We start from the raw sequence: 16,117 nt of genomic DNA, 5'->3' as shown, positions 1-16,117 counted from the left end.
GTTTTAAATTTGAATTAAATTGCAAAATACTTCATTAATTGAGAATTAGAAGCAGCAATTGCGTCGCTAGTAGCTGTATGTGTATAATAATCTTCATCGCTGCCTACTCTCTCACCCGACACTACAGCGACACACCAAGCCCAAGCTGTTTAAAAATCGACCCAAAGTCAAAACTATTAGCATATATCGCTTGATTTTCTATCTTCTCACAAATGAAAAGGTTTGGTGTCCAATAAATCAATAAATGACAGCTAAACTTCGCTCTACTGCAAAGAAAATCTCAGCCTTTCCGAGTGCGGCTTCTGAGTCGACATCTGCAACCCGAAACCGGAACCAGAACCAGGAGCGTCTAGTAGAAATAACTCGTACGTAACTGGTTGCAGCTCACAATTCGTTACTCTTCTCCACGACCTTCTATTTACTGTATCTTGACGACCTTTCACTTCTTTACTTTAGTGACTATTTGTATCGTTTAGTGGTCTAGCTGGATAGTCAGTGCTGAAATATCTTGTTTACTGCTACTCTATCTGATAACATCTGTCCAATTGCTGCTTTCAAACTTCTACCCTTCTCAAGACAGCAGCATCACACACTTATAGCATCTACATCAGACAATGTCCGCAGCAGACCGCGCAAAACGAGCTGCTGCCGCCGCAAACCGCGTCCGCACACTCGCAGATTTGAACAGGGAATCATCATCATCTGCTCCACATGATGACGAGTCCGATGACGCCGGATCGTCGTCTGCTTTTGGCGGTGCGTTTGGCCGTCGGCGAGAGGACTTGTTTACTGGTGGTGAAAAATCAGGCCTGGCAGTACAGAATCCGGATGGACCTGGCTCATCCGAGCAGGAGCGGCTAGTAAGAAATATTTTGAATCGTGCTGAACAGTGGGTTTTCGACTCTGTTGTGTTTTACTGTGTTTGCGATAGACATGGCTGACTGGTTGTTTCCTAAATTTAGAGGCGGACGTGCTCAAGAGCCAGACGAGCCTCGCCCACCCAGAAGATTTACCGGCAGTGGTATGTTCTCTTTTGCGAACAATTTTTTTTAGCCTTTGCCCTGTTCACTCAATACTCACTGCAATGCTTATTATAATACAGGCCACGTTCTTGGCGCCGAAACCTCGCCTTCAACCTCATCACCATCACCACCACTAGACACGACCGATCCCGAACTCAGCACCCCTGTAACCCGCACACTCACCTTCTGGCGCGACGGATTCAGCATCGAGAACGGGGAACTCATGCGCTACGATGATCCCACCAACCAGGAAATCCTGAGAGCTATAAACGGCGGTCGCGCTCCCTTGCATTTACTAAACGTCCGACCTGGTCAGGCTGTCGATGTGCGTGTTGAACGTCGTATGACTGATGACTATGAGCCGCCAAAGCCTGAGCAAGGTGGATTTATTGGAAAGGGGTATACTCTTGGTGGCTAGGCTTTTAGCTTGTTTATTTAATATTGTGTGTTTTTATATCGGGTTTTGAGTAGTGGACCAGACGATTTTTGCGTTTTTTTTACCACTACAGTAGTTTATGGGCTTTGTTTTTTTATAAATTTTTCTTTTTGATAAATTCATATTAAAATTGACAGTAAATCTTTTCTACACGAGATAAAGCTGATGTGTCCGTATTGACGTTTATAACAATAATCTAAATCAAACGCTCGAGAAACAAATAATAACAAAGCAAACTGCAATATATATATATATATATCATACTATGTCTTGAAGCACAGATTTAAAACTCGGGAGTATCATACAATCCTTCAGGATCCTTGCCGTGCTCCTTGACATACTCCTGGTGCTTAGACCGCAAATGCTGCAAAAATGAAATCAAGACATGACTCTCGACAGCAACAATTGGGTTCGTCTTAGCGGCTCCCTCAATAGCCTTGCTGGCAACGCTCCAACGATCGACAGAGTTGAGAACCATCATCGAAAGCGGCGTGGTGGTAGTTCCTTCTTCGTCGTATCCGGCAACCGTCACGCGCTCAAGGTTCGAACGTCCAAACATGAGACCCTTGAGTTCGGTAGGGTAACCGTGGTAATTGAAGTGAATGGGCTTGTCGGCGGTAAACATTGAGTTAAACGCGTCGCGCGAGAGTGCGTGCGGATGAGCACCATTAGGCTGCAAAATCATAAGATCGGTAACATTGACCACGCGCACGCGCAGCGTAGGTACGTGCTTCTTGAGCAACGCAGCGGCGGCAATAACCTCAAAAGTGACTTCCATACCGATTCCGACTAGAACAACGTCAGGGTTAAGTCCACCGTCAGTCGAGGCGAATTTCCAGACCGAGGCGCCGGCTACGCAGTGAGCCTCGGCTTCCTCAGCGTTGAGGAAGACAGGAGTAGGCGCCTTCGAGCCGACCATCAGGTTGACATAGTTCTTTGAACGCAGACAGTGGCGGATAGTTGAAAGGAAGCAATTGGCATCAGGCGGCAAGTAAATGCGCGCCGCATCAGACTTGATCTTAATGACTGTGCCGATAAAAGCCGGGTTCTGGTGCGAAAAACCATTATGCTCCTGACGCGCCCAAGTAGAAGTCTCAATGTAGTTGAGCGAGCCAATGTCGCGGCGCCAGGTGGTCTCCTTTGACATCTTCATGAACTTGGCGTACTGCACCATCATAGTAGCAATGATACCAAGGAAGGACTCATATGAGGGGAAGACACCGACGCGACCGGTGAGAGTATATCCCTGCATCCATCCCTGACAACAATGCTCCGACAAAATTTCAGTGACGCGACCACCCTTGGCACGCGTCTCAGGATCCCATTGGAAGTTGCGGGTAGTGTGGTCAAAAACAGCGTCAAGCTTGTTAGACACGAGCTCGTCCGGCGAAAACAGACGCAAGTTCTTGGGGTTGTGCACAAGCGCAGTGTCAAGGTATTCTCCAACAGCCTTCATGCACGAGTACTGGGTACCTTTCTTCTTAGCCAGCGGCTTCCAATCGGGAAGATCGAGCTCAGTGAAGCCATTGTAGGTCTCCTTGAGTTGACCCATGCGTTTGGTCGGGTCTTTGGGAACGAGCGACAAGATCTCATCAACGGGCTTGCCCTCGGCAGTCAACAGAGACTTATGATCGTATGATTGGAGCCATTTCTTGAGTAAATCAAACTGCACAGAGTCTGTCTTAGCTTCAGGCAATGGCACCTGGTGCGAGTGGAACGAACCCTCGACAGGCTCGCCGTTGAGCATCTTGGGGCCGGAATAACCCTTTGGAGTACGCAGGACAATCATGGGCCACCGAGGCTTGACAATAGGCTTGCCGGTGCGCGCCGCAGTCTGGATCTTCTTGATTTCCGCGAGTGCCCAGTCGAGAGTCGCAGCAAGCTCGTCATTGATGTCGGAAAGGTCCTCGACGATGGCTACCTGGTACCCATATCCCGAGAAGAGAGCAATGAGCTCCTTGTCGTCATTTGTGCCGGGAATTGTTCGCTCAGAGATCTTGAAGCCATTGGCGTGCAAGATGGGGATCACGGCACCAGACTCGGCGGGATCAATGTACTTGTGCGAGTTCCAGGCGCTGTTGAGATGTTAATTTAAAAAAAAAAAAAACGGGAAATAAATTAAAAAAAAATGAAAAATGGAATACATACGCCGACAGAGGACCAGACTCTGACTCACCATCACCAACAATACAGGCAACGATCAAGTCAGGCTTGTCCATGATAGCACCATAAGAGACAGCAAGTGAGTAACCAAGCTCACCGCCTTCGTGAATAGATCCAGGCACCTCAGCATTGATATGCGAGGGAAAGCCACCAGGCCAAGAGAATCCCTTGATGAGCTTTTGTAGACCAGACTTGCTGGTCGAATACTCGGGGAGGAATGCGCCGAGCGAGTTTTCGATCCAAAGGTTGGCGAGGATAGCGGGTGCGCCGTGGCCGGGACCAACGACGTAGATGATGTTGACGTCGTACTTGACGATCAGGCGGTTGAGGTGGGAGTAAACAAGGGTGAGACCGGGGCAGGTACCAAAGTGGCCTGTGAGAAAGAGAACGGAAGTTAGTACAGGAAACGGTTCATCACATTGGGTGGAGGAATAAACTCACCGAGCAGACGGAACTTGATGTCGTCTTGCGAGAGCTCAGACTCGAGCAGAGTGTCTGATTTGAGGAAGATCATAGCCGACGCGATGTAGTTTGAGAGGGACTGGAACTTGTGGAGGGCAAGGTGCTCTGCCGAGGGCAGATAGTCCTTGTATGCGGGCTTGACCTGGAGGGAGAGGACCGAGTCCGGGAGGAGCGACGGGTCAGGAGACGGGTTGGCGGCCTCGTGGATATTAAGCATAGAGGACATTGTGACAATTGATGAGGAGGAGGAACAGCAATAGTAAGAGAAGATAAGCTGATGATAAGCTGATGAAGAGAAAAGGAAAGCAGACGGAGACTCGAAGGGCTCTATTTAATAGCAACTGCGACACTGTGCGGCGCCTTAAGCGAGAAAGCAGTAAAAAACATCAGCCCACCGCCGATGACGTAGCAGACCAGAATCAGATCACCTGTTTTTGCCCGCTGCTGGCTCCCTGATGACTGGTTTAATAAACAATGAATAAACAGATGCTGCGACTGATACGACGACTATTTCACTAACTCGGCATTGCTTGCAAAAATGATTGTATTGGTTGCTCTATCTTAAATGACGTCTGCGGCGGCTCGATCTACGCATTGTGATTCGGAGGTGACTCACTGTGACTAAGACTCGACTCCGTGCGACTTGCAGAGAACGTGAGCAGCTGCAACCCGCGACCCGCGCCGGCTTCTGCTGCTCGAGTACTGCTGATATCAACTAAATTTACTTCTTATGCAACAACGAGCGTCCGGTCATGTGCTCGGGCTGCTCTACGCCCATAACAGCAAGCACAGTCGGGGCGACATCGCCAAGAACGCCGCCGTCCTCGAGCGTCCAGCTCGCGGGCGCATTAGCCATCACGAATGGCACCTTATTTGTCGTATGCGACGTCTTCGGCCGGCCTTCAGGAGTGATCATCTCCTCGGCATTGCCATGGTCGGCCGTGACAAAGAGCACGTAGTCCTGCGCGACACAGGCGTCGTAAATCTCTTTGATGGCCTGGTCGCAGTGCCCGACCGCATCGACTGCGGCGTCGTAGACTCCAGTATGCCCAACCATGTCCGGTGCCGCCAGATTGCACATCACGAACGGGAAACTCTGCTCGGAGAGGCGCGCGGCGACCTGGTGAGCGACCTCGTGCTGCGACATGCGCGGCAGAAGGTCGTAGGTGGCCACCTTGGGCGACGGCACCATGTCGCGCTGTTCGAGGGCAAACTGCTTCTCGACGCCTCCGTTGAAGAAGAAGGTGACATGCGCATATTTCTCCGTCTCGGCGATGTGAATCTGAGGAATCGACTTCTTGCCGAGCCACTCCGCCAATACGTCGTCCATTCGCTGAGGAGGGAACGCGGTAGGGAACGGGTAGTCGGCCTTGTACTGCGTCATCGTCGTGATGTGCAAGTCAGCCGGGATCTCGGTCTCGATAGGCGACGAGTCGACGCCAAACAGCTGCGTGATCTCGCGCACACGGTCCGAGCGATAATTGAAGAAGAAGAGCGAGTCGCCGGCCTTGATGCGTGCATCAGCGCCATTGACGACAATAGGCTTGATGAACTCGTCATTCTCGCCAGACTCGTAGCCGGCCTTAATTGCGTCAATGATCGAGTCCTGCTCAACCGCACGGCCTCCATCACTGGAAACAAGAGCCTTGACGGCGGTCTCGACACGCTCCCAGCGTTTGTCGCGGTCCATGGCGTAGTATCTTCCGACAACAGTGGCAAGCTCACCCACGCCGAGTTCGGAGAACTTGTCAAGCAAAGTCTGCATGTAACCAGCAAGACCCTTGGGATCAGTATCGCGGCCATCGCCAAACGCGTGCACGTAGACCTTGGCCACGCCAAACTCCTTGGCGGTAGCGAGCAGCTCAAACAGATGGTTCTGGTGCGAGTGCACACCACCGTCAGAGAGCAAACCGAGCAAATGCAGTCTGCCGCTCTTCTTGGCCTGCTCCAAAGCGGCGACGATGTTCTTAGTCTTGCCAAATTGATGCTTCTTCACAGTCATATCAATACGCACGACGTCCTGCCAGACAACGCGGCCGGCGCCAATGTTGAGGTGACCAACCTCGGAGTTTCCCATGAGTCCCTCGGGAAGACCGACGGCTGTCGACGACGCTTCAAGTTCGGTGTATCCGGGAATGGTCTGGAAGTGGTCCATCGTCGGTGTGTCGGCATTTTCAATGGCATTGCCCTTTGTGCCTTTGGCCGGGGCAATTCCCCACCCGTCTGCAAATCACAAAGAAAAGTCAGAGACACTGAGAAGAAAAAAAAAACAAAAATTTGCAATTAAAAAGAATAGAACATACCAATGACGATAAGACAGGCTTTCTTGTCGGTAGACATGGCAATAGATGCAAAACTAAAAGAATTGAGGCTAGAAGTGGGCAAAGATAGGGACAAGTATGCGAACGAAGAGAGAAAATAAAAATTACACCGGGCTGTCCGACGACGACATGCGAGAGAGAGACGCCTCAGTCAATCACGTGATATTCACGTGATTATCCATTTTGAATGACTAATGTATTGTATAATAATATAGATAGAGTTCGGTGTTGGTCACGGAGTCGAAGTGCGACATGAGACAAGTGCAGCTAAAGACGACTTGAGTCGCAAATACGATGAGAATTGCGCAGGGAATGTATTTTAATGCAGCAATTATTCTAAAAAGCAGCAATTATTTAAACTCAGCAATTGGTAGATCAACCTTTATTTCAGATGTTACTACAATTGGAATTTGAATAATATTTATTCTTTGCAGCTATTCTGAATTCACAGTGATAGTTCTCCTTTCGAGAGCGATTGCCTGATTTATGCTGATACGAGCCGAGAAGGTCGCCTCAGCACACATCTCGGAAAATAAACAGCTCATTTCCCATAATTAGCGTCATTTGGTTACTTTTCATATTTATTCACTATCGGTGGATTATTTAGTATATAACGTAAACAGAAATCGCTTTTATTATCTTATAATTAATTACAAACTCATTTTTTTCGTTTTCATTCAATCCAGCTTGCACTTCACTTCTTACACGGGCAAAGGAAACTGCGAAGACCACTCGGCAATCTCTGCCTTCAAGGCAGCAATCTCCTTGTTACCAGTCACAACAGCCTCCTTAAAGTCCTTCAGCTTATTGGCCTCCTTCGGCAAACCCGCCTGGATAGCCTGCGCAATCTGCACAGCGCGGTCAATGTAACTCACAATCCGCTTGAACTCCTCCTCGCCCAGTCCACGCGTGCTCATAGCTGGTGCTCCAATACGGATTCCACCCGGCACAAGAGCAGACTTGTCGCCAGGGATTGAGTTCTTGTTGAGCGCAATGTTGATCGCCTCGCAGACAGCCTCCACTCGCGCACCGTCAATACCCTTTGCTCGCAAGTTCACGAGCACCATGTGCGAATCAGTGCCGCCAGAGACAAGCGTGTATCCGCGAGCATTGAACTCGGTCTCAAGTACCTTGGCGTTCTTGAGAACTTGAGCCTGGTAAGCCTTGTAGTCGTCGCTCTGGGCCTGCTTAAGCGCAACCGCAAGCGCTGTGATGGTGTGGTTGTGAGGACCTCCCTGGTGGCCGGGGAAAACCGAAAAGTTGATTGCGTTCTCCAGATCATAAAGAGTCTCCTTGCCTGTCTTTGCGTTCACCGACCGCACGCCGCGACGGAAAAAGATCATTGCACCACGCGGGCCACGCAGAGACTTGTGCGTAGTAGTCGTCACAACATCAGCGTACTCGAACGGCGAGGGTATCACACCGGCTGCAATCAAGCCGGAAATGTGCGCCATATCGACAACGAGATAGGCACCGACCTTGTCGGCGATCTCGCGGAAACGCTTGTAGTCAATCAGACGGCAGTAGGCAGAGGTACCCGCGACAATAATCTTGGGACGGAACAAGATCGCAGTCTTCTCGAGCATGTCGTAGTCAATAATTCCAGTCTCGAGGTCAACGCGGTAGGGCATCGTCTCGAAGTAGGTTGACACAGCCGAGATCTTCTTCGCATCGGTCTGGTAGCCGTGCGACAGATGACCTCCGTGAGGCAGATCAAGGCCCATGATGCGCTCATGCGGCTTGATGAGAGCCTGGTAGACTTGCAAGTTGGCGGGCGAGCCAGACAAGGTCTGCACATTGACACCCCATTTGGCTGAGTCGAGGCGGAAGGCATCAAGAGCACGCTGCTGGCACAACCGCTCGATCTGATCGATATGCTGGTTGCCTCCGTAGTAACGAGCACCGGGGTAACCCTCCGAGTATTTATTAGACATGGGCGATCCCAAAGCGTCAAATACGGCACGCGAGGTGAAGTTCTCAGACGCAATCAGCACAATCGACTCGCGCTGGCGCTTGATCTCGGCGTCCTGCTTTGCGTAAGCAAAAGGCTATAAAACTAGATTTTATAGACAGAGATAGTATACATACCATGATTTCGGCAACAGCCGGATCAGACTCCTTGAGAGAGACCTGCATCATCTATTGAAAGAAATAATGTCAATATAATCGAATGCTAGTTTGCATAATCGAGATAGCAAGTAACGGTGACTCACGTTCTTGTGTGTATCCGAAAGAGCGTACGACATGGCTGAAAAGCTAAACAGACGAGAAGTAGCAATTCTTTGAGTGGTTGAATTCTGCAGAAGCAAAATCAATAAAAGTTAGCGGCTTAAATGCTAAGAAAAAAATTGTGTGTGTGAAGGAAAGTAGAACAGTTGCAGAGCGACGAAAAAATTGCGCTGGTGAAGCGCCGCATTATTTTTTTTTTCTGCGGCTGGGCCCGGAAGACAGTTGTTGGTATGACAATGATCCAGGCCGAGACCTCTCTGCTCAAGCAGAAGACTGTGAAATAAATGCATACCTTTAAAGAGAGACTGAGGCGCGAGAGAGCGAGCGGCAGCATTTGTCTTGTGGAAGAAAAGCGGTGAAGAAGAGAGCGTGCAAGAATATTGCAACAAAACCCAAAATTTTAATATTGAAAAATGAAATAAAAATTAAAATGCAGAGAAGAGGACCAGAATTGGAGTTTGCGTGCCTCCAAACAGCAATTTGAGTAAAATGGGTATAAAAGCACCACAAAGTGTATCGGCTTGGCCTGATGTCATAATTCAAGGGACGTTCTGGGCGAGGTCTGGAGCGTAGACTGGCTGCAAAGCATGATCAGAGCTCTAGATTTTTGAGCGCAATCAAGAACTAAGGAGTTGTATATTTAGTCGGGAGTGGGCAGTGGTATGGAATATGATAGGGTATGGAGGGTAGTATATTAGGCGACGGTAGTACGATAGTCGACAGTAGTATGGATAGGCAAGCACTGAATAGAGTAGTAGCTACAGAGCAACAGAAAATACGCAGAAATAACAACACTAACAATTTGCTGCACAAATACCGACTAAATTTCAGAACTTTATACATACTATGTGTATATTTCAGCTGTATACCAAAATGCGGGGTTTGCGCGTAGCGTTCCCTTGATCCGCAATATGCCGCCAATGTTCGATCTTGTGCTCTTGCTCTTCGCTATCAAATTATACAGCAATAAATTCCGACTCACGTGCCTGCTCCGACCACAGTCCGCCTTCTCTGCTCCTGGATCTAGTAATAGTGTTTTCTGTTGCGGGCTTGTGTTGAGTGCGGGGATCCCTTTCAACCGCTATTTTATACCCTTCGCCTCCCTCTGAGTATTTCCTTCTTTCCTTCTAAATTCTCATATCCTCCCTCTGCTATCTCTTTCTTTCTTTCCACATTCGCAGCAGCATAAATTATTCTCTAGACACACACTTATTCTGTTGCTGCTTTCTCTAACCTCTACTCTCCTCTCTCGCAATATCTTGTGCGTGACACCCTCAACTCAGTCATGTCACTTCGGCCTTTCCTTCTCCCTCGCAAGGTATCTCTACTCGATCTGCTTCTCTCTCTTGCACTGCGACTACCTCTACTAACATTGACCTCGCACCCAGCCCCTCATCGCCACATGCTTCTCTGCCACCGCCGCACGTTCCCATAGTGCCGCTTCCCCGCACTCTCGCGGCCTGCAAAGCCGCATCAACATCACCCTGCGGCACTCTTCCTCTGCACTCAAGCGTGTCCTGCGTGAAGAGTCGATTCCTGAGAAAAGAGATCTTTTGAAATCTCTTAAATCAAATTATGCGTCAAAAAGTCTTGGAAAAGTCGACGTTGCCAGTATGGTTGGCGGCATGCGAGGCTTGAAATGTATGCTCTGGGAGGGCTCGCAGCTGGACGCTAATCAGGGTATTCGCTTTCATGGCAAGACTATCAAAGACTGCCAGAATTTGCTTCCAAAAGCCCCAGAAGGCGGTGAAATGCTACCCGAAGGTAATTCCTTTCTTTTAAATAATTTTCACAGTCTCATTCTTTTATATCATCTCGCTGACTTAGTACAGGCATGTTCTGGTTTCTTCTCACTGGCAAAGTTCCGACCGTCGACCAGGTCCGCCAACTCTCTGCTGACCTTGCGCAGCTTGCAACTCTTCCAGACTTTGTTGCTTCTCTTATCGACAGCTTTCCGACTACCCTCCATCCCATGACGCAAATCTCAATCGCCGTAGCTGCCCTCAACCACGACTCGCGATTTGCAAAGCTTTACGAGTCGGGAAAACTTGCAAAAGTAGACTATTGGGAGTCCACATTCGATGACGTCGTCAGTCTTATTGCAAAGCTTCCGGTGATAGCCGCTAAAATATACCAAAATACTTATCGTGGCGGAGGCTCTCTACCTGCTGAGATTGACCCAACCCTTGATTGGGCGCGCAACTTTGCAAACATGCTTGCCGTCTCTGACGATGCGGACTTTATTGACTTTATGCGTCTTTATCTGGCCCTTCATGGCGACCACGAAGGCGGTAACGTGTCTGCGCATGCCACGCACCTGGTCGGATCAGCGCTGTCGGATCCTTTCCTTGCGTATTCGGCCGGTCTGCAGGGTCTTGCCGGCCCTCTGCATGGACTCGCCGCGCAGGAAGTTTTGCGCTTCATTCTAGACATGAATAATGGTTTACCGGTAGACTACAAGTCCGACCATATCGAGGAATATCTTTGGAGTGTTCTGAAAAGTGGTCGCGTCGTGCCTGGCTACGGTCATGCAGTACTTCGCAAGCCTGATCCTCGGTTTGAAGCCCTAATTGACTACGCCCGCGCGCGACCGTCAATCAGCGAGAACGATCGGATTTTCAAGCTTGTTTTTGAGACTTCGCAAGTGGCGCCCGGTGTGCTCTCAGCACACGGCAAGACGAAGAACCCGTATCCGAACGTTGATGCCGCGTCAGGGGTGCTTATGCATCATTTCGGACTTACCCAGACAATGTTCTATACGGTCGCCTTCGGTGTCTCGAGGTGTATCGGTCCACTTGCGCAGTTGATTTGGGATCGTGCGCTGGGTTTGCCGATTGAGCGGCCGAAGAGTATCACCATGAAGACCGCACTCGAGATTGCTAGTGCTTCGCAAGATTGATAATCATCAGGCACAGCAGGACTACGCAACTAGACTTTATATATTTTTGCGACCAAATCCAATTCTATATTCTCTACACTATTGCATAATTTGTATAATGTCAACACCGAAGAATCCCACAAAAAGTAAGAAGAGTATAAGGAACAAAAACAAAAAAAACCAGTCAGAATATTACAGAAAAGCTGACGTCAGAGCTCATGCGGTTAGGGCAGTGTGACCTTCTACGCGGGGAAGTCAGTTCGGCAAGTCGGCGCGGATCATTTATCCGTGGAATCAAACAACCATACTTGGCATTCGTTTGCAATGCCATGAGATACTATATAGCCAGAAGAGCAATTACCCAGCATCTCAGTCGGCTCGACCGGCATAATTGCAGAGCGTTTAGTATTTGCATTGCGGAGTGGAAGACCGTCGGCAAGACGGCGGCGGCTCATAGCCCTAAACCCAGAAAATTCGGCAGCCTGCTCCCGATGGCCAATCAGCGCACGACGAGACTGCTAGCCGATGGCCTATTTGAGCACTAGTGCGGCTGGAAATACATAAGCAATAGCAAGTATGCTGAGTCATTTGCGGTTGACGGGCAAATCAAGGCGGCTCTTAAATAAATCGACTAAACTGGCTCCTTCCTGTTTCTCCTTCACAGAAGCCTTCACCTCCACCTTTTCCACCTTCATTCTCTCTCGAAAGCCAGCTTTCAAAATGCTGCGTTCTTTGCCAAAGCTGTCTTCGCGTCTCGCGGCGACCGCGACCCGCAGAACTATGCTCGCGACCGCTTCCGGCGCGTCGCACCTCTCTGCCGCCGCCGTCTCACCTCGGTTCCCGCTGGTCTCGCGCATGCTCGCCACTGCCGTCGACCCTGTTCCTGGTGTGGTACGTTTTATTCTTGCTGATTTTTGTCAATCTGTGAACATCTGTACGTGATACTGTCTGTCCGGCCAAAGATTATCTATGTGCAAATCATTTCTGATGTCTGGCACTCTCATTTTCATCCGATTTCTCTTCACATAGAAAAGATGAAGATGACGGTTTAAAACTTTCCCCGGCGACTTCCACTTGTCTTCTGTCATACTCTAGTCAGTCGCATGCTCCTGTCGGTCGTTTCGTGACTATTGTTTTTCAAGTGTGGCCGGTACACGCGCCAACTCTCCTGCGGCTGCCGAGTTGACGCCGGGACCTTGCTCATCCGCGAGAGCCGATTACTCCGACATGGCGGCTGTTGAAGTGTTTTGTTACTATCTTACTTTGTACGATCTCTGACAATGACCTTCTTGAGTCGTCTACGCATCTTGTCTTTGCTGGTGCTTGATGTTGGGCGGGCAATCGTTGATGAGAACTATGGCGGCTAGTGCGCACTCGATGTCGGATCAGTGTCTTTAGAATGGTCTTGATTGGGCGCTTCGTCGCGCCCTTACCCATTTCTTTGCGCCATCCTACACGCGGCTGGCTCACACAATCCGTACAGATAGAAACGCAGACAACTCGTCTTTATTCTTTTTTTATTTGCTAATAGTTTTCTTTCGCTCTGCAGGACCCCAATGACTCTTTCCTCGATGGAAACTCCGCCAATTACATTGACGAGATGTACTATGCCTGGAAGCAGGACCCCACCTCGGTTCATGTCTCATGGCAGGTCTACTTCAAGAACATGGAGGCTGACGGTGTTGAGCCATCAAAGGCTTTTATTCCACCCCCTACCATTGTTCCTCCTCCTGGAACTGGCGTTCCATACGTTGTAGCCGGTGCCGGTCTCGGTGCCAGCCCTGACGTTCTCAATCACCTCAAAATCCAGCTCCTCGTCCGTGCTTACCAAGTCCGAGGACACCTTAAGGCTAAGCTAGACCCTCTTGGAATCCGCGAGGGAACTATTCCCAAGGAGCTCACACTTGAGCACTACAACTTCACGGAGGCCGACCTCGACAAGGAGTACTCGCTCGGCCCCGGAATTCTGCCTTGGTTCGCCTCGGGCGGCAACAACAAGATGACTCTACGCGAGATTGTTAATGCCTGCGAGAAGACATACTGCAGCTCGTATGGTGTCGAATATATCCATATCCCTGACCGTGGTGAGTGTGACTGGATTCGTCAGCGCATTGAGGTCCCTACTCCTTACTTATACAGCACTGACGAGAAGCGCCGCATTCTCGACCGTCTCATCTGGGCTACCTCGTTCGAGTCATTTCTTGCGACTAAGTACCCTAACGACAAGCGTTTCGGTCTCGAGGGTGGTGAAACGATGATTCCTGGTATGAAGGCGCTCATCGACCGCTCTGTCGACCAGGGCGTTTCTGATATCGTTATCGGTATGCCGCATCGTGGTCGTCTCAACATGCTTTCTAATGTCGTCCGCAAGGCCAACGAGTCCATCTTCTCTGAGTTCTCTGGCACAGAGACTCCCGACGATGAAGGCTCTGGTGATGTCAAGTACCATCTTGGCATGAACTACCAGCGTCCTACGCCCTCTGGTAAGCGTGTCAACTTGTCGCTTGTTGCCAATCCTTCGCATCTTGAGGCTGAAGATCCGATCGTGCTCGGCAAGACCCGCGCCATCCAGCACTTTAACAAGGACGAAGGTACTTACACCACCGCCATGGGTGTTTTGCTTCACGGTGATGCTGCCTTTGCCGGCCAGGGTGTTGTGTACGAGACCATTGGTCTACACAGCCTACCCGCTTTCTCAACTGGCGGTACCATCCACATAATTGTCAATAATCAGATTGGTTTTACTACAGATCCGCGATTCGCTCGCTCGACCATGTACCCCTCGGATCTTGCAAAGGCTATTGACGCTCCTATTTTCCACGTCAACGGTGACGACGTCGAGGCTGTGAACTTTATCTGCCAGCTTGCTGCCGACTGGCGCCAAACATTCAAGAAGGATGTGATCATCGACATTGTCTGCTACCGTAAATACGGCCACAACGAGACTGATCAGCCTTCATTCACGCAGCCGCTCATGTACAAGAAGATTGCTGAACAGAAGGTTGTTATTGACAAGTATGCAGAGCAGCTCATTGCCGAGAAATCTTTCTCGAAGGACGACATTGATGAGCACAAGAAGTGGGTCTGGGGTCTACTTGAGGAATCCTTTGCAAAGGCCAAGGACTACGTTCCCGAGTCGCGTGAGTGGCTTGCTTCCCCTTGGGACGGCTTTAAGAACCCCAAGGAGCTCGCGACCGAGATCCTACCTCACGAGCCCACTGCCGTTGATGAGACTCTGCTGAAGCACATTGGCACTGTCGTCTCAACGCCTCCTGAGGGCTTCGAGGTTCACCGTAACCTTAAGCGTATTCTCGCTAACCGCAAGAAGACTGTGGATGGCGGCGAGGGAATTGACTGGTCGACTGGCGAGGCACTTGCATTTGGATCGCTCGTTTCTGAGGGATACCACGTTCGTGTTTCTGGACAGGATGTCGAGCGTGGAACTTTCTCGCAGCGTCACGCCGTCTTGCACGACCAAAATTCGGAATTAACGTACACTCCCCTGCAGCATGTTTCCGAGGACCAGGCTGGATTTGTGATTTCCAACTCGTCGCTTTCTGAGTACGGTGTTATGGGATATGAGTATGGATACTCGCTCACTTCTCCCGACGCTCTTGTTATGTGGGAAGCGCAGTTTGGTGACTTTGCCAACACGGCGCAGGTCATTATCGACCAGTTCATTGCTTCAGGTGAGGCTAAGTGGGCTCAGCGATCTGGACTTGTGCTGTCATTGCCTCACGGTTACGACGGTCAGGGACCCGAGCACTCGTCTGCGCGTATTGAGCGATACTTGCAGCTCGCCAACGAAGACCCAATGACTTTCCCCGACGCGTCGAAGCTTGACCGCCAGCATCAGGATTGCAACATGCAGATTGTGTACCCTACCACACCTTCCAATTTGTTCCATCTGTTGCGTCGTCAGATTCACCGACAGTTCAGAAAGCGTATGTTCTTTATTATTTCAGCTATTTTAGTATTGTTGATGGGACTAACAGAAATCATTTAGCACTTATCTTGTTCTTCTCCAAGGCTTTGCTAAGACACCCGCTCGCTCGTTCAAAGATTGAGGACTTCACTGGCGATTCTCACTTTGAGTGGATTATCGAAGACCAGTCCGTTGTTCCAAAGAGCGAGACCAAGCGCGTGATTCTGTGCTCTGGCCAAGTCTACGCTGGTTTGCACAAGACTCGCGAGGCCAACAAGATCGAGGACACTACTATCATCAAGATTGAGCAGATGCACCCGTTCCCGTGGGCACAGTTGCGTGATGCCTTGAACGAGTATCCTAATCTTGAGGATATTGTGTACTGCCAGGAAGAGCATATGAACGCCGGTGCCTGGACTTATGCATTCCCCAGACTGCAGACTCTCTTGAAGGCTACTGACAACTACAAGGATGTCTCTGTTCGCTATGCTGGACGTGCTATGTCTGCCTCTGTTGCCGCTGGTAACAAGCATATTCACCAGAGTGAAGAGGCGGCTTTCTTGAACAATGCTTTTGGATTGTAAGGTAGAAAATAATTTTTTCTGTTTTTGTATTTTTTTTTTATCATGATTTGTTACAGTTAATTGCACATGGGAATGGAATAAGTTAATTTATGTAAAA

At 49.7% G+C, this 16,117-nt stretch overlaps 6 protein-coding genes across 6 annotated transcripts; 3 read left to right on the top strand and 3 right to left on the bottom strand.

Annotated features, from left to right (window-relative positions):
* Positions 1-407: 407 nt before the first annotated feature.
* V2V93DRAFT_373128 (SEP domain-containing protein) lies at positions 408-1,670 on the top strand. Its single transcript, XM_066910895.1, has 3 exons — positions 408-889; positions 963-1,021; positions 1,103-1,670. Exons 1-3 carry the CDS (start codon positions 615-617, stop codon positions 1,438-1,440), a joined length of 672 nt encoding a protein of 223 aa, XP_066764432.1. The 5' UTR covers positions 408-614; the 3' UTR covers positions 1,441-1,670.
* Positions 1,556-4,418, bottom strand: V2V93DRAFT_373123 (XFP N-terminal domain-containing protein). The gene is made up of 3 exons (XM_066910894.1): positions 4,063-4,418; positions 3,607-3,994; positions 1,556-3,533 (listed from the first exon to the last, which is right to left on the bottom strand). Exons 1-3 carry the CDS (start codon positions 4,307-4,309, stop codon positions 1,742-1,744), a joined length of 2,427 nt encoding a protein of 808 aa, XP_066764431.1. The 5' UTR covers positions 4,310-4,418; the 3' UTR covers positions 1,556-1,741.
* Positions 4,419-6,485, bottom strand: V2V93DRAFT_348736 (BPG-independent protein). The gene is made up of 2 exons (XM_066907932.1): positions 6,387-6,485; positions 4,419-6,306 (listed from the first exon to the last, which is right to left on the bottom strand). Exons 1-2 carry the CDS (start codon positions 6,421-6,423, stop codon positions 4,805-4,807), a joined length of 1,539 nt encoding a protein of 512 aa, XP_066764430.1. The 5' UTR covers positions 6,424-6,485; the 3' UTR covers positions 4,419-4,804.
* A 533-nt stretch (positions 6,486-7,018) lies between these two features.
* Positions 7,019-9,024, bottom strand: V2V93DRAFT_373116 (serine hydroxymethyltransferase). The gene is made up of 3 exons (XM_066910893.1): positions 8,618-9,024; positions 8,493-8,543; positions 7,019-8,431 (listed from the first exon to the last, which is right to left on the bottom strand). Exons 1-3 carry the CDS (start codon positions 8,648-8,650, stop codon positions 7,106-7,108), a joined length of 1,410 nt encoding a protein of 469 aa, XP_066764429.1. The 5' UTR covers positions 8,651-9,024; the 3' UTR covers positions 7,019-7,105.
* An 894-nt stretch (positions 9,025-9,918) lies between these two features.
* V2V93DRAFT_392104 (citrate synthase-like protein) lies at positions 9,919-11,532 on the top strand (the record flags this gene model as incomplete). The annotated part of the gene is made up of 3 exons (XM_066912463.1): positions 9,919-9,951; positions 10,163-10,397; positions 10,466-11,532. The coding sequence occupies 3 exons, from the start codon at positions 9,919-9,921 to the stop codon at positions 11,530-11,532; spliced, it is 1,335 nt and encodes a 444-aa protein (XP_066764428.1).
* A 1,579-nt stretch (positions 11,533-13,111) lies between these two features.
* On the top strand, positions 13,112-16,020 carry V2V93DRAFT_326683 (thiamine diphosphate-binding protein; the record flags this gene model as incomplete). Its single annotated transcript, XM_066907536.1, has 2 exons — positions 13,112-15,455; positions 15,518-16,020. The coding sequence occupies 2 exons, from the start codon at positions 13,112-13,114 to the stop codon at positions 16,018-16,020; spliced, it is 2,847 nt and encodes a 948-aa protein (XP_066764427.1).
* Positions 16,021-16,117: the final 97 nt, after the last annotated feature.

This window comes from Kockiozyma suomiensis (assembly GCF_038497685.1).
Source record: "Kockiozyma suomiensis strain NRRL Y-17356 unplaced genomic scaffold V2V93scaffold_11, whole genome shotgun sequence".
Lineage (NCBI taxonomy): Eukaryota > Fungi > Ascomycota > Lipomycetes > Lipomycetales > Lipomycetaceae > Kockiozyma > Kockiozyma suomiensis.
This window is presented reverse-complemented; position numbering and strand designations above follow the sequence as displayed.